Below are 20,794 nucleotides of genomic sequence, written 5' to 3'. Positions count from 1 at the left end.
TAGACTGTGAAAATAATAACTTGAAAGCTCTTGCCCCAAAAGGTGAAAGCTGTGGCTATTGCTGCAATGGCGAAATGTTTCCATTTCAATTGTATAAAAGCCGCTTTAACTTGCGAATGTTCTCGAATGAAAACTGAAGAGTGAACAGCGCCAATGTAGGCGCAAGAAATATTTTTTCAAGTGTAAGACAAACTAACTGTATAGCGAAAAATGGTGAAGTTCTCCTTGGACGAAATACGCGGTCTAATGGATCAGCGGCGCAACATACGCAACATTTGTGTGATTGCGCATATTGACCATGGCAAGTCCACGTTGACGGACTCACTAGTGTCCAAGGCGGGCATCATAGCAGGGGCCAAGGCGGGCGCTATGCGTTTTACGGACACGCGCAAGGACGAACAAGAGCGCTGCATTACGATCAAATCAACGTAAGCATTACAATTAGTCGTATACTTATTATTATTTTTTTATAAAATCAAACGCCACTTCCAGCGCCATCACCATGTACTTTGAGCTTAACAAAAAGGACTTGTGCTTTATAACGCAGGCCGATCAATGTGAGCCCAATACAAATGGTTTTCTAATCAATCTGATTGACTCACCCGGTCATGTCGACTTCTCCTCGGAGGTTACGGCTGCCTTGCGTGTGACCGATGGTGCGCTGGTCGTAGTGGACTGCGTTTCCGGTGTTTGTGTTCAAACGGAAACGGTACTCCGTCAGGCTATTGCGGAGCGCATCAAGCCCATACTGTTTCTCAATAAAATGGATCGGGCACTGCTTGAGCTGCAGTTGGATGCGGAGCAACTCTATTTAACGTTTCAGCGCATTGTGGAGACAGTCAATCTTATTATAAGCACATACAATGATGATAGCGGTCCCATGGGTGAGGTATACGTGGACGTGGCCAAGGGCTCAGTGGGCTTTGGCTCCGGACTGCATGACTTAAACAATTTGCCGAAATGTATGCGGACAAATTCAAGATCGACGTGGGCAAGCTGATGAAGCGGTAAGTTTAAACAATAATTAATACAATAATTATCATTTCAATAATATTAAATACCCTGCAGCTTATGGGGCAGCAACTTCTTCAATACGGCAACACGCAAATGGCAAAAGCACAAGGACTCGTCCAGCAAGCGCTCGTTCTGTTTATACGTTCTCGATCCCATTTACAAAGTGTTCGATGCCATTATGAACTATAAAACCGACGAGGTCACGGTGCTACTGCAGAAGCTTGGCGTCCAGCTGCTGCCAGAGGAGGAAGAACAGCAAGGAAAGGAGCTGCTTAAGACCGTAATGCGCCGTTGGCTGCCGGCGGGTGAGACCTTGCTGCAGATGATTGCCATACATTTGCCCTCGCCAGTGGTGGCGCAGAGCTATCGCATGGAATTGCTCTATGAGGGCCCCAATGATGATGAGGCAGCATTGGCCATCAAGAGCTGTAATGCTCAGGCGCCGCTCATTATGTACGTTTCCAAAATGGTGCCCACCACAGATGTGGGACGTTTTTATGCCTTTGGACGTGTGTTTGCCGGCAAGGTAGCGACGGGACAGAAATGTCGCCTGCTGGGACCCAACTATGTGCCTGGCAAGAAGGAGGATGTCTGCGAGAAATCCATACAGCGCACCGTGCTGATGATGGGACGCACTGTGGAGGCTATTGAAGATGTGCCGGCGGGCAATATCTGCGGTTTGGTGGGTGTAGATCAGTTCCTGGTCAAGACGGGTACCATAACTACCTTCAAGGATGCGCACAACATGAAGCTGATGAAGTTCTCTGTTTCGCCTGTGGTGCGTGTTGCTGTGGAGCCAAAGAATCCTGCAGATCTGCCCAAGCTGGTCATCGGACTTAAGCGTTTGGCAAAGTCTGATCCCATGGTGCAATGCATCATTGAGGAATCTGGTGAACATATAATAGCCGGCGCCGGTGAGTTGCATTTAGAAATCTGTATTAAGGATTTGGAAGAAGATCATGCATGCATACCATTGAAAACATCTGATCCTTTGGTCTCCTACCGAGAAACCGTGCTGCAGCTGTCCAGTCAGCCGTGTCTCTCCAAGTCGCGCAACAAGCACAATCGTCTAACAATGCAGGCGCAGCCGCTGCCCGATGGTTTGGCCGAGGAAATTGACAGTGGCGCGGTAAGCTCTAGACAGGATTACAAGCAGCGAGCACGCTATATGAGCGAGAAATATGCCTACGATGTAACCGAGGCGCGCAAGATCTGGTGCTTTGGTCCTGAGTGCACTGGACCCAACATGATTGTGGACTGCACCAAATCCGTGCAGTATTTGAATGAGATTAAGGATTCGGTTGTGGCTGGCTTTCAGTGGGCGACTAAGGAAGGCGTCTTGGCTGAGGAAAATTTGCGCGGCGTGCGATTCGATATTAACGATGTGGTTGTGCATGCCGATGCTGTGCACCGCAGTGGCAGCCAGCTTATACCCACCACACGCCGATGTCTGTACGCCAGTTGCATAACGGCCAATCCGCGTCTGCTGGAGCCTGTCTATCTGTGCGAGATCCAGTGCCATAATCTGGCTGTGGGTGGCATACACAAAGTGTTGAGCCGTCGCAGAGGACATGTGTTTGACGAGAGCCCCGTGCCAGGCACGCCCATGTATATTGTCAAATCGTATTTGCCCGTAAACGAATCGTTTGGCTTCACAGCCGAACTGCGTACAAATACTAGAGGGCAGGCATTCCCCCAGTGCGTCTTTGATCACTGGCAGCTATTACCCGGTGATCCTTGCGAGCTCAACAGCAAACCTTATCAAATTGTGCAGGATACACGTTTACGAAAAGCACTAAAACCGGGTTTGCCAGACTTATCGCAATACTTGGACAAATTGTAAACAGTTTATAACATGACACTTAATTTTTTAGATTAACTTTTTTATATATTCACTTTTTAAGACTACAATTTAGTGAATAAACATACGCGCCAAAAGTAGCTTTTTGCCTTTCGATATTCTCCAAAACGATTAACACTGGTTTACAGACAAACATTAACGATAACGATTACAAATTATCTATCGCTAACTTTATATCTGCCAAACATATGATTATTTCGTGCAATGCTTTCGTAACGCATAAGCTACATATATTTAAGAGGTTTGTGTAAGATGTCAGCTGTGGATGAGGATCCTGTTGAGGCGATGCTAAAGAAAACTGGCTGCATTGAGTTACACTACAAGGTGCAAGAGTGCATTGCCGAAACCGGCGACTGGCGACAGTGTCAGGAAAAAGTGAAGGAGTTTAAGGCCTGCATGCAAAAGTATGTGGAGCAACAGAGCAAGAAGTACGCCAATGTTAAATAAGATGTTTAAGCAGCTGAGCACCAGTTTGATAAAGCCAACAAAGCTAGCGCTTGTAGTGCGCGCTGACCTAAAGATGAGCAAAGGCAAAACGGCAGCACAATGTGCCCATGCGGCGGTTATGTGTTATCAAACAGCGTCGGTGGGTGGCGATGCGCAATCTGCGGCGCTGCAGCGTTGGTGCCGCATGGGACAGCCTAAAATTGTTCTACGCGTGGACACCTACTATGAATTGATTGAACTGCAAACGCTCGCAAATCAGGCACAAGTGGTGGCAGCTCTGGTAAGGGACGCAGGACGTACACAAATAGAAGCTGGCACTGCCACTGTGCTAGGCTTAGGCCCAGCGACGTCGGATGAGGTGAACAAACTGGTGGCTCATTTGAAACTTTTGTAAACGTGTACCTTGCATTTAATATTTTTTAATTAATAAATGTTATTACTTAGCCTATAAAACAAACAACAACAAATTATCAAGCCGACTTTTTGCCAGACATGGCTATGGTAGATATTGTCAGTGAGACAGCTTGGCCAAACATCTCTACCAAATCTGAGGTAACACGCTCGGTTATTTGACGTAATCTACCGTTGGACTCGCCGCAGATTAAACGCTCAACGCGCGATGTGGGACACTGCACCTGCACAGAGGTGTAAACGACATCTGAAATTATACAGAAATATGTTTAAAATACAGCTGTAAGCACAAAAGCTATACATACGCTTTTCAACATTATAGTACTCCAGCTCACACTTCAGATTGTAGGGTATCTCCTGCGGCAGGTAGTCCAGTAGACGCGCACGTACGCTTTCTACTATCAACACTTCGGGCGTAGCATCCGTATAAACATTAGCGGGATAAGTCCAACGCCTCGGCTTGGCCACATCCACCAAATAGTCCTGTAGCTCGTGTAATCCATTTCCAGTGAGTGATGAAACTAAAAATACGTCATTAAAGTGACTCCAGTTGGTCTCACGCTTGCTCAACAGCGTGCCTTCCACCACATGTGCTTCTTCTGATTTCTGAGTACTTGCAACTTTTCTGCCATGGCGTCTGCTCTGTAGCGTGTCATTGGTTAGCGTTTTGATCAAGTCGAGCAACACGCGCTTTGACTTTAAAGCATCAATTTTGTTCAGCACTAGAAAACTGGGCAGATGTGCATAAGCCTTGAGCGTGTCCAACACAGTGGGATGCAGTTCCTTACGTGTCCAACTATTGGACGCGTCCTGCATAACTGCTATTATGTCCGCATGTTGGATTGCGTGGCGATAGGCGCTTTTAAAACTTTGTTCCAAATTATGTTTGCGTATCTCGCTCTGCGTAACCAAACCAGGCGTATCATAGAACACAAGTTGCGTTTGACCGGTTGTTAAAACTCCTGTGGTTGCTTTACGTGTGGTGTGAACCTTGGCTGAGGTGGGACATACCTAAAAGCAAACCGCTTAGCTATTATTAATACAGATAAAAATAGAGCTGTGGCTTACTCTGTGGTTCACGACATTATTGATGAAGGTGCTCTTGCCCACATTCGGTACACCAATTACCGCTATGTGAAGCGTTTTTTGCTGTGCATCCTCGTTGTTAACAGTATCTGGTGGTGGCTCAGTTGAGAGCGCTTTTTCCCCATTTATCTGCGTAGACGCCGACAAGGATCGTACGCTTCTCAATTTATTGCTATTTAGCAATTTTAAGGAACTTGTTAGCCAATAAAAACGCATTGCAGGGATGGCGAATAGCTCTCAATATCGATTGTCATAATACTGACCAATGAATTCTAATATGGATGACAGTGTGCTTTTTGCTGTTATGCTTTTTGTAATTTGTTTTAAATTCATTTGTTAATTATACCTTTGTTATATTCATAAATATATTATTCTTTAATTTGTTAAACAAAACAAAAGTTAATACAAATAATATTGAAGGGTGCAAATTTAAACTTAAGTACCTAATAATTAACATTCTAATTTTGTATTGCATAGCAGGTTACAAGGGGAAGTCACAGTTAATACATAATTTAACATTAATTTGAATTAATTTGCTGCGCAGAGCTACAATACCATATTGAATACCAAATAAAGAGAAGGAAAAAGGAATTTTTTGCAATTATTGAACTAAGACTGTATCAAGTTCCTGCACTGAATAAAAATCCAACGTTTTTGCATTGTTGTCCAACGGCACCACTAGCTCCGGATGTTTTGCATCAATATAACAGAGCTGCGGCGATTTTCCAACCAAACGAAAACGCTTCATGATCAATCCTCGCAGTGTCTGCACGGTAATCATGCGCGGTACTTTCTTTTCCCATGTCTCCCCCGTCTGCTGATGAAGTATGCGCAACTTAATGAGATTCGATTGCTTGGCCTGCGTGCTAGGGACAAAGTCAGCAGGCGAACCACATCCTGTAGGACATATAAGTATATTATATATATTATATGCAATTTAATATGGATTTTAGCTTACTCTTCACAATCAAAAAATATGTGCGATGCTTCTTGTAAAACTCCCGCAATGCGTCAGCGCCAAGTTTGGTTGCCTGCACCCAATCCAGCGCATACTTTTTCCAAATATCATACTCGGCGCCACGCCGCTCCTCAGCTGTCACCTGTGCCTTATTGAGAAACTGCAGACTGGCAATGCTAGCAACAGCCTTGGAAAACATTTCATTGAAATTTGATTTTAAATGTGGCGTCATATTTAAACGCTTTAACTGTGGCAACTTGTCCAGCTCGTTGAATGCTTCCGCCTGTACGCAAGTGTATGAGATTACACCAAAAATAAAAACAGAGCTAACTATTTACCTCATTCCATATGGGATTGTGCAACAAGTTGATCTGCTCCAACGACATAAACAAATTCAGCTTCAACTGCGGCTCACATTCGGGCAGCTGGAGCTGCTCAATGCCATTCTCCATGAGATTAAGCAGACGCAATGTGCGTATATTACCCAGCTTACAAACTTGATCAAAGTCCATTAGTTTTGTACGATGCAGGTCAAGCTCACGCAGCTGTCGAAAGATCCGTTTGCAGTCAACCACTTCAAGCTGCCCTAACGGATTTTCTTGCAACCCCAATGATTCTATATCTGGCCACAACAAAGCTGTCTGCATAACATCCTTCCAATCAGAATAACCACAATCACGCAAATTAATATGCTTCAGTTGTTGAAAGGCTGGCTGCAGGTCGTTGATCTGCGTTGTTTTAGGCAACACCAATCGATTACAGCTATAAGAAGACAACGGTTTTAGTTTTTTTATAAGTACAAATCAAGTAACCCTTACCTTAAATTTAAATTTTTCAGCATAGGCAACTGATCTGTAATGCTGGCCACAATTTCCCAATTCCAGATTAACGTGTGACTCAAATTAAGTGTGGTTAACTGAGTCAAATCCTTTAGGTAGCCCGCAGCATTTACAGGCATCTCATCGACGCTAACTTCTGTCAGTTGTTCAAACTTACTTTGCTTGCGTGCTATCTTGTCCATGCCCACCACCTCGAATAACGATGCTTGCAACGAGGCCTGTGCCTCGCGTATCAACGTCGCATCCACATTGCTTGAGTCGTAGTTAAGATAACGTTCACGTGCCTCATTTTCCAACGTGGCGCAAGGACCTACCTTGCCAGGCCTAATGAAACTACCCGCAGTTGGCAGTTGCGTCTGAAAATAACGCTTCCCATCCATAATGCCATTGTGCTTGCCACGCATGCCGTCATCCCACTCAATGCCCAACCAAATGCCCGTGTGGCCATTCACCTGTAGGTTTGTTGGAATTTTAAAACAATTTTATTGTGTTTACAAGGCTTACTGAACATACCTCGCCTACGTATTTAACAGTGCCACAGTTACTGCCTATTTTGATGCGTGTGCCCAACGGATAAAACAGCTGCGCTTCATCAATAATTCCAACCATTGTTATTGTTGTTGTTGCTGTTGTTTTGGCAGCGCCTACTACGTTGCTGACCAGACTTTATTTATAACAATTTAATTTATACCTTACACTGAACACAGCGTTAGCAGCTTCAAAACCACAAAAACATTGCTGTAGCAAAATTTAACAAATAATATAAACTTTTATTTTGCAATAATGTGACTAACTCTTGTTATTTGTTTTCCCGATGACTGACGATAACTTTAGCTGCACAGGGCTGCGTGACTCTACTGTACAGCCTATCGACTTATCGAGCACAGCTGTAGGGAACTTTTGTTTGGGGTGGATCCGTTTGTGTAGCTTTTAACAATTTTTTCCTTATTTTGCAATAAGTAATGTGTCCAGCTCGTTAAAACTAATTGGTACGTATTCGCAATATGTATAATTACAATTGAGTTACTTACACACTCCTAAGCATTCATAACAACATAATCCGATCCGGTAGCTCCAAAATAATAAAACCGGTGTGGGATAGTATAATGGTACATCCCCCATATTAATTTTAGGATTGCTATATCAGCAACAAGCAACGCAAATAAATAATAAACTTAGATACCAAGTACCACGTCAGCAGAAATCAAGACGCAAACAGCAAGACAAATAGAAGTCATTGAATGCAATATATATTCAAGCTCGACCGTGTCAGTGTCAAAATACAATTTCTCCATTTAAAGCGGATGTGCAAAGTGTGCAAGACAGATTCAAGTTCGACGCTGTCTGTGTCAAAATACTTTTTCACAATTTAAAGCGGTGCAAGGAAGCTTAAAGAAAAAAAGACAATTTTAAAATGGGCGAATCAACAAAAGACAAGCTACATATGGAGGTAAGGAATTTAATTAGCGAAATCATAAAGAAATAACTCTAAATAAATTATAATGCAATTGCATTAGGTGCGCGATTATCAATTGCGTTTAGTTGACTACATAACCAAGCATAATGGAATCATATATTTGCCGACTGGTTCTGGTAAGACTTACGTGGCCATCCTTGCGCTAAAGCGCTTTTCTCAGAACATGGATAGGTGAGCCAGACAGTACACAAACAAAACAAACATAGCACAAAGTGTTTAATTTTTATAGATCAATTGGGCAAGATGGACAACGCGCACTGTTTATTTGCAATACAGTGGAGCTGGCGCGTCAACAGGCGGTGTTCGTGAGAAAATGTACAAATCTCAAAGTGGGCTTCTATGTGGGCGAGCACGGCACGGATGGCTGGAATCGGTCAAAATGGTCAGAGGAAATAGAAAACCATCAGGTTTGGTCTAACACATGTAACATGAGCTTGCGTATATCTAAAGGAAATTTATGTGTTTTTATAGGTATTGGTGGGCACCGCCCAAGTTATGCTCGATTTGTTTCTGCAGAAGAACATGGAGTTTAGCTCCGTGAGCATTGTCATCTTTGATGAATGTCATCATGGGACAGGCAAGCATCCCTACCATGAAATGATGCGTCTGTTTGAATTGGCCGGACCGGGCGCTAAGCTGCCACGCATTGTAGGCCTGACTGGTGTGCTCATCAAGGGCAATGAGATAAAGCAGGTGGCCAGGAAACTCAAGGAGTTGGAGACAACATATCGAGGCAATATTGTGACAATTTCGGACTCCAAAGAAATGGAAAATGTGATGCTGTAAGCCTTAACCACACACACACACATGCATACACCAAGTTAACAGTTTTCAACACTTGACAGGTATTCGACAAAGCCAAAGGAAAGCCTCGTTAGATATCCATCAGTGGCACAAACCTTTGAAGTGGTAGAGCACATACGCCGCTTGATTAACAATTTTTACATGACGTTGGACAAACTGGATATAGGCACTCAGCCAGTGCGCTACTCCAAGAATCTGAAGGCTCAGCGCGATCCTAATAAGAAGAACAGTTTGCGCACGTTGCTCAATGACTTCGTGTGGCAGGTAGATAATTATGGAATATATGCGGGCTCCATAGCCATTGTATCGGTGCTGGTGGAGTTTGAAATCAAACGCCGTCAGGCCGAGACCATTTCGCTGCGCAACATGTATCGTGGTGTTATCCACCTGTGCGAGAATATTCGTCATATGTTGGTAAGAAAGCTGCGAGACATGCTTGACGAAGATTCGCAGCCGGATGATCAGCTAAATACACAAGAAGTCATCATGAGCTTTTCCACGCCCAAAGTGCAAATGTTTTTGGAATATTTGAAGGCCACCTTTGCCGGCAAGAAAGCAAAGGATATTTGCTGTCTGGTCTTTGTGACGCGACGCTATACCTGCAAGTGTATCTATGGAATACTGCTGAATTTCATAAAATCTACGCCAGAGTTGCGCGATGTGCTGGTGCCACAGTTTATGGTGGGACGTAATAGCATATTTCAAGATTTCGAATCAGTTTTGGAGCGACGTTGGCTCAAATCTGTAAGAAAATGCTGCTCTAGAAAGATCATAAATTAAGCTAATTAAAATTTTTTGTGCAGGCCATACAAGAATTTCGCGACGGCGAGGCAAATCTTATGGTCTGCTCCAGCGTACTGGAGGAGGGCATCGATGTGCAGGCCTGTAATTACGTTATTATACTGGATCCCATCCAAACTTTCAATATGTATGTGCAAACAAAGGGACGCGCCCGCTCCAAAGGTGCCAACTTTATATTATTTTGCTCCGAGTTGGAAAAAGAGAAGACTATCATGCAAATACAGCAATATCGAAACGCGCATGAAGAAATTCAACAATACTTAAAAGATCGTGTGATAGATCGAGCCGAACCGCAAATGGATGAGATTTCACAGCACTTCCAAGATACCTTGCCCCCATTTGTCAATGAGCATGGTGCCACGCTCCTATCCAGCAGCGCCTTATCTTTGTTGCATCGCTACTGCCAGCAATTGCCGATTGATGCGTTTGGCATTGTGTTGCCCTGGTTTAAACTACTCACGCTGGAGGAGCGCAAAGAGCTCATATCCAACGTGGAAAAAAAACACATTGTTTCTGTAACGCTGCCGCTGAGCTCGCCGCTGCGCGAGACTATATATGTAAGTAGCTATCAGTAGCACTCAATTGAGAATCAAAACTTAATATACTTTGTCAGAGTGATCCCATGTACAGTGCGAGGGATGCCAAAATTTCTGCGGCGTTTAAGACTTGCATTAAACTCTACCAGCTGGGTGAACTTAACGAATCCTTGTTGCCCACCACTTCTGTCGATCGTGTGCATGAAGTTGCCAATGTGCATTTTGAGCATTGGAAGAAATACGGCGACGATGGTAAGCTCATGCTCTAAATATTTCACGGTTCAGTTTTGTATGAAATGACCTTCTTTTTAGTTACGCTGAAGCGAGATAAGCGCGAGCAAACTCAGGACAATCACAAAACCTATGCCACAAGCTGTCCAACGGAGTTCTACGATGCCATGCCGCGGGTGGGCAAACCATGCTATGCCTATAAGATCCAGCTGGAATGCAAGTTTGAGCGTGAAGATTATACAGCGCATATGTACGATGTATTGCATGGAAAATGTACGTACGCTTTGCTGTTGCGTAAGCAATTGCCACGATTAGCGGATATGCCACTGTTTTGCCACCAAGGGGAGCTGCATGTCCATGTGGCAGAGCAGCCGCTGCAGCTGCAATTGGAGACAGCAGCGCAGTTGGAGCAACTGCAGCAATTTCATGTAATGATCTTCAGGGATATACTGCGAATTTGGCAGCCATTCTTTGTGTTGGATAAACGCAGCAAGGAGCAGTCTTATCTGGTTGTGCCCTTGACAGCCGATGGCAACTTGGATTGGCCACTGATTAAACAATTTCCACGTTTGCCCACGCCCAACAAACCGACGGTGGCGCAGCGCAAAGCACAGGGTGCACCCAAGCCGGCCGACTATGAAGGCACAGTTGTTACCCAATGGTATGCTAACTACGAGCAGAAGCGGATGCTGGTCACAAAGGTGCACACCGAGCTGACGCCGCACAGCCTGATGGCAGAGAGGCAACAGGAGCAGAGCTATATGGACTTCACTATGTCCAAATATGGCCAGCACATAGGCGAGATAGCGTACCAGGAGCAATGTATGCTAGAGGTGCGCGAACTATCCGATCAGCTCAACTACTATGTGCAGCAGCGCACCAAGACATCCAAGCCGAGCAAGGCGCGCGCCAGAGTCATGCTTATACCCGAACTCTGCTTTAACTTTGGCTTTCCCGGCGAGCTCTGGGTGAAGCTGCTCTTTCTACCCAGCATTTTGAGGCGTCTCTACTATATGCTGCATGCGGAAAAACTGCGCGTGAATATTAACAAATTCTTGGGCCTGCAACAGGCGCCTGTCAATGCGAAATATAAACCGAAAATGCTGGAGATCGATTGGTCACTGCGTCGGAATGTGGATCATCAAGGCAATGCGATCCAAGATGATGACTTTGAGGAGCCGCGCTCTGTGCTGGAACCGCTGCCCACCAAGAGTATTGAAAAGGCCATGGATAAGCTGCAAATAACAGATCTGGAAGTGCCCTGGCAGACCTATATGGAGCCACTGGACATTGAGCGCAACATTTTGAGCACATATCCCGTAGAGTTGACCTATTACTATAACTTTACCAACGGCCAGCTAATGGATCTGGAGAAACTCGAACTGGAGGATAAAGAACTTTGGTCGCAAACACAATTCCAAATGCGTCCAGGCAAAATTTATAGCAGCCAATGTCAGCCCCAAACAGCGTTGCCCGCATTGTTGCCCTCCAGCGGCATACGTGAGCCGCACAAGGTGCAGCTATCCGTCCTGCAGCGCAGCATTTCCAGTGCTCACATCACAGCCGCGGAGCAGAGCGATTTTCTGGCAGCTATTACCAATGCTGGGAGCGTGGACGTCTTTGACATGGAGCGCTTTGAGCTGCTTGGCGATAGTTTTCTCAAATTTAGCGCCACATTATATTTGGCCGATAGGTACTCCAGCTGGAACGAGGGCGTACTTACGCAGGTGTGTATTAAAAACAAAACAAAAGTCTAGTATTTCCGACTATGTCAAATCCTTTTTTAAACAGAACATCCATTATCCAGAAAATCAATTATTATCATTTTTAAAATGTAAAAGCGATTTCATTCACTAACACAATGTGATCAATTTGGCTTATTTTGCACCTTGCTTGCTTTTCAGGTCAAATCCACACTCGTATCGAATCGCAATTTGTTGTACTGCCTGAGCGATACGGACATACCCAGTCGCATATGCAGCAGCATCTTTATGCCCAAGTATACGTGGATGCCGCCCAGTATTAGCTTGCCATATAATGTGCTTGGACTGTGGGAGGAAAAGCCTGAGCTGGCGGCGTTGGTGGGACCGCATAACTTGCGCAACCTGGACTTGAACGATCAGGAGATCTACGAACTGGGCAACTGTACACCGGACCGGCTTAGCAGCTTTGTGGATAACTGCAAGACGAATCAGAATTCGCATTATGCGCACATGGATTTTGCCAGCGAAGTTAACTTTTGCGTGGGTCAGGTAAAGATGCCCAATAAGCTGCTGGCTGATACGCTGGAAGCGCTGCTGGGCGTGGTGGTAAAGAACTATGGGCTGCATAATGGCTTCCGTATGCTGGAATACTTTAACATCTGCAAGCCGGATGTAATAGGCAAGCCGCTGACAAAGTTGCTGGATCTGCAGCTGGGTGGCGCACACATGCGCACAAACATTTCACAGCGGGAGGTGGACGCTTTTCTCATCAATCACGCTGCTCTGGAGCAGAATTTGGGCTACAAGTTCAAGGATCGCGCCTACTTACTGCAGGCTTTAACCCATCCTTCGAATCCCACAAATAGGATAACAGGCTGTTATCAGGAGCTTGAATTTATAGGCGATGCCATACTAGATTTTCTTATTTCCGCTTATATATTTGAGCACAAGAGGCGCATGACGCCAGGTCAGCTGACAGACCTGCGCAGCGCTTTGGTTAACAACGCCACCTTGGCCTGCATTTGTGTGCGTCATCGCTTTCACTTTTTCATACTCGCCGAGAATGCGTTGCTGTCCGAATCCATACAGAAGTTCGTACAGTTCCAGGAGTCGCAGGGGCATCGTGTTACCAACCAGGTGCGCATACTTATGGATGAGCGTGATGTGCAGTCGGAGCCGCTGGACTCGGATGATGAAATGGAGCTAGATGAGGTATCCAAGGCACGTAGCAATGCCATTACTGATGGGGAAACCATACACGTTGGTGATTACAATTTATCAGCGAATGTAGATGTGCCGAAGGCTTTGGGCGACGTCCTGGAAGCGCTCATAGCTGCTGTCTATTTGGACTCGCGTGATTTGCACACCACCTGGCAGGTGGTCTATAACCTCTTTGAGCCCGAACTGCTGGAATTCTCTCGCAATGTGCCATTGAATCCCATACGTCAGCTGAACGAGCATAAAGTGGCCAAAGCAACCTATGGACCACCTTTGGTGGACAACGACACTGTCATGGTGGCCTGCCAGTTCATCTGCATGGAGAAGACTATCAAAGTCTATGGCTTTGGCACCAATAAAAAGCAGGCCAAGCTCTCGGCCGCCAAGCATGCGCTCCAAAAGCTCGCCAAGTGCGAAGCCTGATGTCCACGCTTTTGAATTTATATATCAAGTACTATGATTAACTTTTTTTTACTATACGTCTAATTGAATCTATTCCGAATTGAAAAAATGTACAAATCTAATTCGTTTATAATTATAGTATGTTCTGCTCGACTTGGAATTGTATATTTTTTCTATGAAGAATAATTTCAATTGTGCTCTTTTGATATTTACAAAATTGCAGCCAAAATATTCCTATTATATAAGTTGTTTGTTTTACCTTTACATAAAAAGTACGAAGTACATTTTTTTAAAAAAGTGATTTTAAAATTATTAAAATCGAGCTTTTGTTGAACAACATAGTTTTAAAATAATACCATACAAACGGACACAAAAAATACTTATAATTTTTATATGCATGTACAAATTCTATAAAACTAAAATCAATACTCCCTTGGTGTAAAAAATAATAACAAAGCCTATTATTTATGAACTGCTGTCGCTTCTGGGACAGACCATTTATCCCTCAACTAAAATCTTTATTGTAAGTAAGATACTTATTTTTTTCCATTTAATGCAATATATTAACTCAAAGAGAAGCCAAAACTTTAATCAACATCTTAAATTTATATTTTATATTTGCGTTTATTTTTAATTGCCGCGTGTGCTATATTCCATTTGAATTTCTTTACAATTTGCTATTTACAAGATGCTCGTCACATCACTTTTCAGAAACAAATTTTTCGCAGCTCTCGAGCAGCCTATAATACATACAATAATAATTAAATCAATCGGTGCGCTTAAGTAGCTTTGCAATTACAGTTATTCAGCAAAACAAGCTTTAAACAAATAAGTCAGTAAGTAAAATTTGTGAAAATATTATTTAAAACAAAGCACAAAGCTTGGAATGAGTTCAACATACAGATTGACAAAAACACACAGCTACATACAGAATACATATAACCTAAGTTTAGATTTTTTTAAAATGAGATTAATTTGTCTGACCCTAAACCTAAATACAATGCAGCTCGTCGTACTCTACACGCGACAAGTGCAATCTGGTTTGTTGATGCTGCGCTGTCGCGTTTGCAAATTGCGTAAAGCGGCGCCGCCGTACTGTATGCCGCTGCCAATGCGCTCCGGATCCAGCTCGCCTGTCTCTATCTTTGCGAGTATGGTCTTAGAACACTTGAGAAATGCTTCCTCTACATTTTCGCCTGTTTTGGCGCTCGTCTCCAAGAATATTAGCTCTGCAAAAGCATAATTAGCTAGGTAGCTTAATAAAGTAGTTTTCTAACATACCATTCTCCTGTGCAAATGTGCTCGCCTCCAGAAAAGTAACATCGCGCGCCTCCTCCAGATCCTTTTTGTTGCCCACCAGCAATATAACAATATTTGGACTCGCTAGCGTGCGCGCATCATTCAGCCAATTCGTCAAAGCATTGAAGGAGTCACGCGAGGTGGTGTCATAGACCAAAAGTGCACCAGCTGCGCCACGATAGTAAGATCGCGTCACCGAACGAAATCTTTCCTGGCCAGCCGTATCCCAAATTTGTAGCTTCACCGATTTGCCGCCCACATTCACTATTCTTGAGCCAAATTCTACGCCAATGGTATGCGAGCTGTCATCTTTGACTAAAACCATATCCAAATATGTATAAATTAGACCAAAATCTGGATTATAATTTATGCAAATCTACTCGACTTACATTTGCTCTCAATGAAATGATGCAAGAGACAACTTTTGCCACTGCCAGCACTGCCAATTATTAGAAACTTGAAAAGGTAATCTGTAGGACATTATAAAAACACATCAGTTTATTTACTAATTAGACTAATGCATATGTATGCAGCGATTAACTATGACAAACCGTATGTTTCAGACATCTTTTTTGCTTTTGCGTCCTCTTTATTCCTGATTATCCTGTTAGTTTTTGCAGATTTTTATAGTAAACAATATAAGCAGGCTTACAGTTGTGCAAAAGTGCAACAAATAGTTAAAATTAAGTGCAACTTTTATAAAAAAGAACTTAACTATTGTTTTTATCCAGACAGTGTTGTTGTTCAGTTCGATAGCAATAGACATTGAATCATCGAATATGTGTTATATATTTATGGTAAAATACTAAAATAAATACTAATATTTATATTTTGCATTTATTTTTTAATTTTTTGTCGTGTAAAATTAAATTAAATATAATTCACACACAATAAATATACATTTACGCTCGAATGTGATTATGTTGTTAGCATATTTTTACTCAAGTATAATAATTGCTTAACATAAGGAAATTTTTAGAGCATCTAAGAATCTTTTTTGAAGTTCTGATAACAATTTACTGGGTCCTTGGCAGTATATACAGAATAAGCCAACTTGCTGCTCTTGAAATTCTGTAAAAGATAATGCAATTTAGTTTATTATACATATATAACATTTGATTTGTGGTTTCTCACTTTTACATCGCCGGTTATAAGTGACCACAAGTAAATGAAAACAGTTGGCATCAAACTGCACAATATTAACAGCTCAAACGTGTTAATTTCTCCAAAAACAGCTACCTTCATGTTGATTAATTAACTTAAAACAATTAAAATAAAAAAAGGTTTTATAGTTTAACCCAAGATAATGACAAATTGTTATTATTCACGTAGGCCCGACAATGATTGCCAGGTTTCGCAATCATGCATATTTAGTATGTGATGAATTTTGTAACTGTTTTGTATGATTGTTGAAAAATAATGCTAAGAAATCTGTTATTGAATATAACCAGTTGACAACTGTTTGATATTTAATATTTTAGAGAAAACTAAAGTAAACATTTACATCTTATTTGGTGTGCAGCCCTGCTCAATCTTTGACATTTTTTAGTGCTAAACTAAACGGTCAGCAGTCAGCCTGCGTCAAATATTTATTTGCGAAAGAAAAGCTAAGAAAAGCAATTTAAACAATGTTTCGCTTACCTTTTGGCAAGAAACATGCTGAAATAGCAACTTCTTTGTAAGTAGACTGAAATAACACAGCTTACAAGCGGTTTAAAATAAAACGCATGAGCGTACTGCACAACAGAGCTCATTGCATAACCAAAACTCCAACGCTAGTTTTATAATATTTATTTTATTTATCTTAAATTTTAGCGTACGCTCTGGAATGGGCTTTGGCGGAGCCGCTGGCCTGGCGCTGCTTTACTACACAGACTGGAAGCTGGTGCTGCAGTATATGCCCATCTATGGCTCCAAATTCGACAAGAGCGAATAAAGAATTCTTCAACTAGTTTAATGACGGGTGAATAAAATAGTTTCAAAACATTATTTCGATTGGGTTTTATTTCTTCAATTAATACGTGTAAACTTAAGTACATTTACTGTTAGTTGCTAAACACTACTACTACAACTTAGTATCAAAAAGGAAGCGCAGTTTGGCCTACGCTAATAATGTGCGTATTTGCATTATTCATTTGCTTAAGTACATAATGTAATACTTAAACTATTTTGATTACAAAATCTTGTATAAAATCATTGTTACATTTCTATTCGAGCGTGGTATCAAAAAAAAACTTTCGAAAAGTAAGCTTGGAAACCATGTGGCAGAAGCACAAATCGGCCGGCGATTCAAGGAAATTACTGTAAATTTTAAATTTCAGGAAAAGTATCAGCTAAATATCTGGCTCCACAAAGGAGGCGGGAAATAGTCCAGTTTTGTGCGTACGCGCATGTGTGCCTTTATACCATCCATTCTTCTGTTTACGCTGCACATAGATAATGTCTCCCAGACGCAGTTCCAGCTCAATATCGCTATTCGGCGGATATGGCACAATGCAGCGAAAGCGACTGTAAGAGAAAAGCGCAAGTTAGCAATATGTGAAGAGCAAAAATATATATAAGTTCAAACCTTTCATGCGTGCTGTAGGCAGATTTTGTGGTGGCACTAGCCTTGATTGCTGCTTCCGTAATGACACCATTGTTGCTATTACTGGCGCAGAGCACATGACCAGCGTCCAGGCTTTGTGTTTTACGATGACTGGGCGCCATCATGTTGGCATGCAGCTGTGTTTGTGCCTGCGTATGGGTTTGTGTATGGCTTGATGGTAGCGCTGGCGACACTGCGCTATTGTTGTACATGCTACGAAATGTGGCTGCATCCAGTGACTGACGGGCACTACAAAATTTTAGCAACTAAAGTTAATAAAAATTGCTTAAACAAGTAAAATAATTATAACGCACCAGAGCAGTTGGGGTCGTTCCTTGTTGCTTTTAATGCGCTGTGAGCCATAGGACACGCTGTTTGTTGCGCTGAGCTGTGCCACATGTGCGGGCGTAGTTGCTGGTGGCTCCTTGGGCGGCTGACTTTGTTGCAGCTGACTGGGACAGCTACCAGATCTGTTTAATGTAACAAAATAGTATTTATTTTGCAAGAAATAATTTCAAGACTTTCTTACCTAACATGTACTGGATGCAATGGAGCAGTCTGGTTAACTTCGCTTGCCAGATTGTACGTGCTTGTTGGTTCCTTGGGCTGTTGCTGCAGTGGTGCGCCTGGCGATTTGGAACGTGTTTTCATGTGCGTCAGGCGTCGCATTAATCCAACAGCTCCAGAACTGCCTGTACTACTACTTGACTCTGCTTTATTGTCATTGCTTCCACTGGATTTGCGGCTAAACAGTGCCTCGACGGGCTTGGTCCACACCGAACTACAGCTAGTAGTAGAACTTGACTGCTGTTGTTGTTGCTGCTGCTGCTGACGCGGTGGCAAATCTGGCGGCTGGATGGGCAGCATATTACTGAGCTGCACATCTAGAGAAGGCGCTTGCGATTGTTTCGGCATGGGCTGCACATATTTCCAATGGTGCATAAGCTGTTGCTGATCACGCGTGCGCAAGGGTGTTAAGTAATTACCAGGAAAAACGCCCGTTATGTCCAACCAGTTTTTGCCTTTGAACCATCCATCAATGCAGCGTTCGGTAACAATGTAGACACATCCCTTTTTTAGTTCCAACTCATCGGTTTGCCTTGTTTTGTAGGGATAGAGCGCTAGATAGCCCCAAGGCAACGTAGGTGGCAGTTGCGGCTGATGCACTTGAGTTTTTAATACACGCGCTGTGTGTGTTGGATCAGGCAGTGGCATGTGCCCCGCACTGGGCTCCGTGCGACTTAATTCATGTGGCAGACTGAGAATCTCGGCGGAATGGCGATTACTTTGCAGCAAACTTAGCGGAGCCTGCTGCAGCAGCGCATTTAAGGAATGACGTTTCTCACGGGCGCCCTTGTCGCGATAGCGAACCGAACTGCTGCCACTGGCCACAGCAACCGGCGGCAACGTTATTTGATGATTCGGACTGCAGTTGTTGGAGCTGCAGCTAGAACTCGAGTTGCTGCTGTTGGTGTTACTCGGCGAACAAGAGGAAGAGCCAGTGCTGCTCTCATTATTGTTGTGCGTGGGATCAATTAGAGGCACCGGCGGCAGCGCACGTTGTTGTTGCTGCAGCAATGGCATGGTGGGCTGCGCTACACCGCTATCCAGCAATTTCTTGGCCGCTGCATTCAACTCCACAAAGGCAATTGGAAATATACCTATACTTTGCCCGATACGGCCCTCAGCCCAATTATGATCGACGCGACGCAGCACATGTATAACAGTGCTCTTTTTAAACTCCAAGCAGCCCTCCTCATCACTGGGTCCCATCTTGAAGTCATACATGGCAATGCACTGCGGCATTGGCAATGCCACAGCCACTTTAACATAGTTAATGGGAAAGGTGCCCTCTTGTCCATTGGCCTGTCCCACAAACCAATTATTGTCGATGCGTTGCTTGAGCAAAATTAGGTCACCTTTTTTGAATTTCAGATCGCTGGGTTCATTGCTGATGAAATCAAATAGAGCATAGGCGTGTGGCAGAAGAAACCGACGTGGCTTATGGCGTGCAGTAGCAGTGGCAGCAGCTGCAGTTACTACTACAGTTGGTGGCGACTCCGTTGGCTGTGCATGAGGCTTCGTGGGCTCCGACAACTCTTTACTTTTGATTGGTGCAGTCTGTTCTTCGCTTTTATTGTCTTTGTTGCTAACGCTTTGTTGCTTCATTCCTATGGCGAAAGAGATAGACAGTTAGAGTCATGCGGCCCACAATCATTTTCAATAGCTATAGGTTAGCTTTACGCCCCCACATGCTTACCTTCTAAAATGCGCATAAGCAATACATTTGGCGGCAGTTCGTCGATACGGCAATTTACCATTACACGGCATTCTGGGCAACGCAGCTTCTGCTGACTAGCCACAATGTCCTGTATAAAGGAATTTCAATTAAACCATAAAAACAAAATAACACTATAAACGCACACCCAGAACAACAACACCAACACGCTAGCACACACACGCATTCGCTTACCTGCAAGCATTTCCGGCAGAAGGTGTGCTGACAAGGCAATACTTTTGAACTGGTGTCTAGGCGTTCCAAGCACACAGAACACTCCAACAGGTCATTCAATGTGTGCTCATCCATTTTTGTTGCGTTTCTTTTTCAATTTTTAACTTAGTTTTGCATAATTAACTACTAAATTTGTGTGTGTGCTTCTGTCTGTATCACAAGTAAGATTTCAAGGATGGTCACAATTTGAATTTCGTGCAAATCAACATTCCAAACCAGCACACACACACGCACACACTCACATTCGCGCACGCACACCCATGCACCTTACAGGCAAGATTGCAAGCTTGTGAAATATGCTGGAGTGCAATCAAATATTTTGAACATAACTATTAACTATATAACTATTAACTACACTGCATTTGAACACTTTTTGCTTACATTCTAATTGTTTAATTCTTTCACAAGCTTTGCATTTTTAATTCTAATTATGTACATTCCACTTGCTGCTGCGCTGCCGACTTCGCTTTTTTCCCGACAAAATTAGTGCTGGCTTGTATGTTCATGAGTCAAAGTGAGCTGTTCACCAAGCTCCGCAAATGAGCGTGTTCCGTCCTACCAGTTCACTTATACTTACTGCCTATTTTGTGCTGTTCCTGTTGTTTATT

General features: G+C 43.3%; 11 protein-coding genes across 15 annotated transcripts in view; 5 read left to right on the top strand and 6 right to left on the bottom strand.

Annotated features, from left to right (window-relative positions):
• The window catches only part of LOC108597039 (neuropeptide CCHamide-2 receptor), a 31,049-nt gene extending 30,378 nt beyond the window's left edge, over nucleotides 1-671 (bottom strand). Inside the window, exon 1 of one of the 2 annotated variants that reach the window (XM_017983334.1) lies at nucleotides 603-671. Coding sequence is in view for 1 of the 2 variants with exons in the window: in XM_033295099.1 (XP_033150990.1) it covers nucleotides 603-610 (8 nt within the window). In the remaining variant the exon portion in view is untranslated. The remainder of the gene's footprint in view (nucleotides 1-602) is intronic. The other variant, XM_033295099.1, reaches the window with a different exon arrangement.
• Nucleotides 211-2,870, top strand: LOC108594705 (elongation factor 2-like). Its single transcript, XM_033295098.1, is given in 4 exon segments — nucleotides 211-428; nucleotides 493-938; nucleotides 941-1,007; nucleotides 1,069-2,870. Coding segments are annotated over 4 exon segments (2,520 nt in total). The 3' UTR covers nucleotides 2,858-2,870.
• A 164-nt stretch (nucleotides 2,871-3,034) lies between these two features.
• LOC108595207 (cytochrome c oxidase assembly factor 4 homolog, mitochondrial) lies at nucleotides 3,035-3,341 on the top strand. Its single transcript, XM_017980395.1, has one exon. It carries the CDS (start codon nucleotides 3,128-3,130, stop codon nucleotides 3,320-3,322), a length of 195 nt encoding a protein of 64 aa, XP_017835884.1. The 5' UTR covers nucleotides 3,035-3,127; the 3' UTR covers nucleotides 3,323-3,341.
• On the top strand, nucleotides 3,320-3,792 carry LOC108595206 (probable peptidyl-tRNA hydrolase 2). The gene has a single exon (XM_017980394.1). The coding sequence runs from the start codon at nucleotides 3,324-3,326 to the stop codon at nucleotides 3,714-3,716; it is 393 nt and encodes a 130-aa protein (XP_017835883.1). The 5' UTR covers nucleotides 3,320-3,323; the 3' UTR covers nucleotides 3,717-3,792.
• LOC108595205 (GTPase Era, mitochondrial) lies at nucleotides 3,720-5,065 on the bottom strand. Its single transcript, XM_017980393.1, has 3 exons — nucleotides 4,802-5,065; nucleotides 4,039-4,744; nucleotides 3,720-3,980 (listed from the first exon to the last, which is right to left on the bottom strand). Exons 1-3 carry the CDS (start codon nucleotides 5,033-5,035, stop codon nucleotides 3,793-3,795), a joined length of 1,128 nt encoding a protein of 375 aa, XP_017835882.1. The 5' UTR covers nucleotides 5,036-5,065; the 3' UTR covers nucleotides 3,720-3,792.
• A 181-nt stretch (nucleotides 5,066-5,246) lies between these two features.
• LOC108595231 (tubulin-specific chaperone E) lies at nucleotides 5,247-7,414 on the bottom strand. The gene is made up of 5 exons (XM_017980429.2): nucleotides 7,130-7,414; nucleotides 6,596-7,068; nucleotides 6,116-6,539; nucleotides 5,778-6,060; nucleotides 5,247-5,716 (listed from the first exon to the last, which is right to left on the bottom strand). The coding sequence occupies exons 1-5, from the start codon at nucleotides 7,223-7,225 to the stop codon at nucleotides 5,421-5,423; spliced, it is 1,572 nt and encodes a 523-aa protein (XP_017835918.2). The 5' UTR covers nucleotides 7,226-7,414; the 3' UTR covers nucleotides 5,247-5,420.
• Nucleotides 7,415-7,541: 127 nt separating this feature from the next.
• Nucleotides 7,542-13,989, top strand: LOC108597043 (endoribonuclease Dicer). Of its 3 annotated transcripts, none has more exons than XM_017983341.1 (10): nucleotides 7,542-7,605; nucleotides 7,719-8,066; nucleotides 8,134-8,264; nucleotides 8,323-8,500; nucleotides 8,565-8,875; nucleotides 8,939-9,641; nucleotides 9,701-10,255; nucleotides 10,312-10,486; nucleotides 10,547-12,192; nucleotides 12,370-13,989. In XM_017983341.1, the coding sequence occupies exons 2-10, from the start codon at nucleotides 8,031-8,033 to the stop codon at nucleotides 13,807-13,809; spliced, it is 5,175 nt and encodes a 1,724-aa protein (XP_017838830.1). In that variant the 5' UTR covers nucleotides 7,542-7,605; nucleotides 7,719-8,030; the 3' UTR covers nucleotides 13,810-13,989. The 3 variants fall into 3 exon arrangements, with proteins under 3 accessions (XP_017838830.1, XP_017838831.1, XP_017838829.1); XM_017983342.1 differs by having other exon boundaries at nucleotides 7,544-7,605; nucleotides 7,750-8,066; XM_017983340.1 differs by having other exon boundaries at nucleotides 7,553-8,066.
• A 399-nt stretch (nucleotides 13,990-14,388) lies between these two features.
• Nucleotides 14,389-15,823, bottom strand: LOC108595408 (ras-related protein Rab-4B). The gene is made up of 4 exons (XM_017980633.1): nucleotides 15,639-15,823; nucleotides 15,477-15,557; nucleotides 15,070-15,402; nucleotides 14,389-15,017 (listed from the first exon to the last, which is right to left on the bottom strand). The coding sequence occupies exons 1-4, from the start codon at nucleotides 15,652-15,654 to the stop codon at nucleotides 14,806-14,808; spliced, it is 642 nt and encodes a 213-aa protein (XP_017836122.1). The 5' UTR covers nucleotides 15,655-15,823; the 3' UTR covers nucleotides 14,389-14,805.
• Nucleotides 15,824-15,998: 175 nt separating this feature from the next.
• Nucleotides 15,999-16,500, bottom strand: LOC108597441. Its single transcript, XM_017984005.1, has 2 exons — nucleotides 16,222-16,500; nucleotides 15,999-16,158 (listed from the first exon to the last, which is right to left on the bottom strand). Exons 1-2 carry the CDS (start codon nucleotides 16,330-16,332, stop codon nucleotides 16,072-16,074), a joined length of 198 nt encoding a protein of 65 aa, XP_017839494.1. The 5' UTR covers nucleotides 16,333-16,500; the 3' UTR covers nucleotides 15,999-16,071.
• Nucleotides 16,501-16,640: 140 nt separating this feature from the next.
• Nucleotides 16,641-17,076, top strand: LOC108597442. The gene is made up of 2 exons (XM_017984006.1): nucleotides 16,641-16,765; nucleotides 16,903-17,076. The coding sequence occupies exons 1-2, from the start codon at nucleotides 16,716-16,718 to the stop codon at nucleotides 17,021-17,023; spliced, it is 171 nt and encodes a 56-aa protein (XP_017839495.1). The 5' UTR covers nucleotides 16,641-16,715; the 3' UTR covers nucleotides 17,024-17,076.
• LOC108597440 (E3 ubiquitin-protein ligase SH3RF1) lies at nucleotides 17,068-20,654 on the bottom strand. Of its 2 annotated transcripts, none has more exons than XM_017984003.1 (6): nucleotides 20,148-20,547; nucleotides 19,935-20,043; nucleotides 18,204-19,845; nucleotides 17,989-18,144; nucleotides 17,657-17,923; nucleotides 17,068-17,595 (listed from the first exon to the last, which is right to left on the bottom strand). In XM_017984003.1, exons 1-6 carry the CDS (start codon nucleotides 20,259-20,261, stop codon nucleotides 17,421-17,423), a joined length of 2,463 nt encoding a protein of 820 aa, XP_017839492.1. In that variant the 5' UTR covers nucleotides 20,262-20,547; the 3' UTR covers nucleotides 17,068-17,420. The 2 variants fall into 2 exon arrangements, with proteins under 2 accessions (XP_017839492.1, XP_017839493.1); XM_017984004.1 differs by lacking the exon at nucleotides 20,148-20,547 and adding an exon at nucleotides 20,568-20,654 and having other exon boundaries at nucleotides 17,069-17,595.
• Between the last annotated feature and the right edge of the window lie 140 nt (nucleotides 20,655-20,794).

Source organism: Drosophila busckii, chromosome 2R (assembly GCF_011750605.1).
Source record: "Drosophila busckii strain San Diego stock center, stock number 13000-0081.31 chromosome 2R, ASM1175060v1, whole genome shotgun sequence".
Lineage (NCBI taxonomy): Eukaryota > Metazoa > Arthropoda > Insecta > Diptera > Drosophilidae > Drosophila > Drosophila busckii.
This window is presented reverse-complemented; position numbering and strand designations above follow the sequence as displayed.

What these genes read in the sequence shown, in the direction of transcription:
- LOC108595207 (XM_017980395.1), top strand. Translation starts at nt 3,128, where the DNA reads ATGTCAGCTGTGGATGAGGATCCTGTTGAGGCGATGCTAAAGAAAACT.
- LOC108595206 (XM_017980394.1), top strand. Translation starts at nt 3,324, where the DNA reads ATGTTTAAGCAGCTGAGCACCAGTTTGATAAAGCCAACAAAGCTAGCG.
- LOC108595205 (XM_017980393.1), bottom strand. Translation starts at nt 5,035, where the DNA reads ATGCGTTTTTATTGGCTAACAAGTTCCTTAAAATTGCTAAATAGCAAT. An exon ending in ATAATGTCGTGAACCACAGA is followed by an intron (nt 4,745 to 4,801) that starts GTAAGCCACAGC and finishes GTTTGCTTTTAG; the next exon opens with GTATGTCCCACCTCAGCCAA. An exon ending in GTACTATAATGTTGAAAAGC is followed by an intron (nt 3,981 to 4,038) that starts GTATGTATAGCT and finishes GTATAATTTCAG; the next exon opens with ATGTCGTTTACACCTCTGTG.
- LOC108595231 (XM_017980429.2), bottom strand. Translation starts at nt 7,225, where the DNA reads ATGGTTGGAATTATTGATGAAGCGCAGCTGTTTTATCCGTTGGGCACA. An exon ending in CTGAAAAATTTAAATTTAAG is followed by an intron (nt 6,540 to 6,595) that starts GTAAGGGTTACT and finishes GTCTTCTTATAG; the next exon opens with CTGTAATCGATTGGTGTTGC. An exon ending in ACAATCCCATATGGAATGAG is followed by an intron (nt 6,061 to 6,115) that starts GTAAATAGTTAG and finishes ACTTGCGTACAG; the next exon opens with GCGGAAGCATTCAACGAGCT.
- LOC108597043 (XM_017983341.1), top strand. Translation starts at nt 8,031, where the DNA reads ATGGGCGAATCAACAAAAGACAAGCTACATATGGAG. An exon ending in CGCTGCGCGAGACTATATAT is followed by an intron (nt 10,256 to 10,311) that starts GTAAGTAGCTAT and finishes ATACTTTGTCAG; the next exon opens with AGTGATCCCATGTACAGTGC. An exon ending in ACGAGGGCGTACTTACGCAG is followed by an intron (nt 12,193 to 12,369) that starts GTGTGTATTAAA and finishes CTTGCTTTTCAG; the next exon opens with GTCAAATCCACACTCGTATC.
- LOC108595408 (XM_017980633.1), bottom strand. An exon ending in TCATTTCATTGAGAGCAAAT is followed by an intron (nt 15,403 to 15,476) that starts GTAAGTCGAGTA and finishes ATATGGTTTTAG; the next exon opens with TCAAAGATGACAGCTCGCAT. An exon ending in CACATTTGCACAGGAGAATG is followed by an intron (nt 15,018 to 15,069) that starts GTATGTTAGAAA and finishes ATGCTTTTGCAG; the next exon opens with AGCTAATATTCTTGGAGACG.
- LOC108597441 (XM_017984005.1), bottom strand. Translation starts at nt 16,332, where the DNA reads ATGAAGGTAGCTGTTTTTGGAGAAATTAACACGTTTGAGCTGTTAATA. An exon ending in TTATAACCGGCGATGTAAAA is followed by an intron (nt 16,159 to 16,221) that starts GTGAGAAACCAC and finishes TATCTTTTACAG; the next exon opens with AATTTCAAGAGCAGCAAGTT.
- LOC108597442 (XM_017984006.1), top strand. Translation starts at nt 16,716, where the DNA reads ATGTTTCGCTTACCTTTTGGCAAGAAACATGCTGAAATAGCAACTTCT. An exon ending in GCTGAAATAGCAACTTCTTT is followed by an intron (nt 16,766 to 16,902) that starts GTAAGTAGACTG and finishes CTTAAATTTTAG; the next exon opens with CGTACGCTCTGGAATGGGCT.
- LOC108597440 (XM_017984003.1), bottom strand. Translation starts at nt 20,261, where the DNA reads ATGGATGAGCACACATTGAATGACCTGTTGGAGTGTTCTGTGTGCTTG. An exon ending in GAACGACCCCAACTGCTCTG is followed by an intron (nt 17,924 to 17,988) that starts GTGCGTTATAAT and finishes AAAATTTTGTAG; the next exon opens with TGCCCGTCAGTCACTGGATG. An exon ending in GCCTACAGCACGCATGAAAG is followed by an intron (nt 17,596 to 17,656) that starts GTTTGAACTTAT and finishes TTTCTCTTACAG; the next exon opens with TCGCTTTCGCTGCATTGTGC.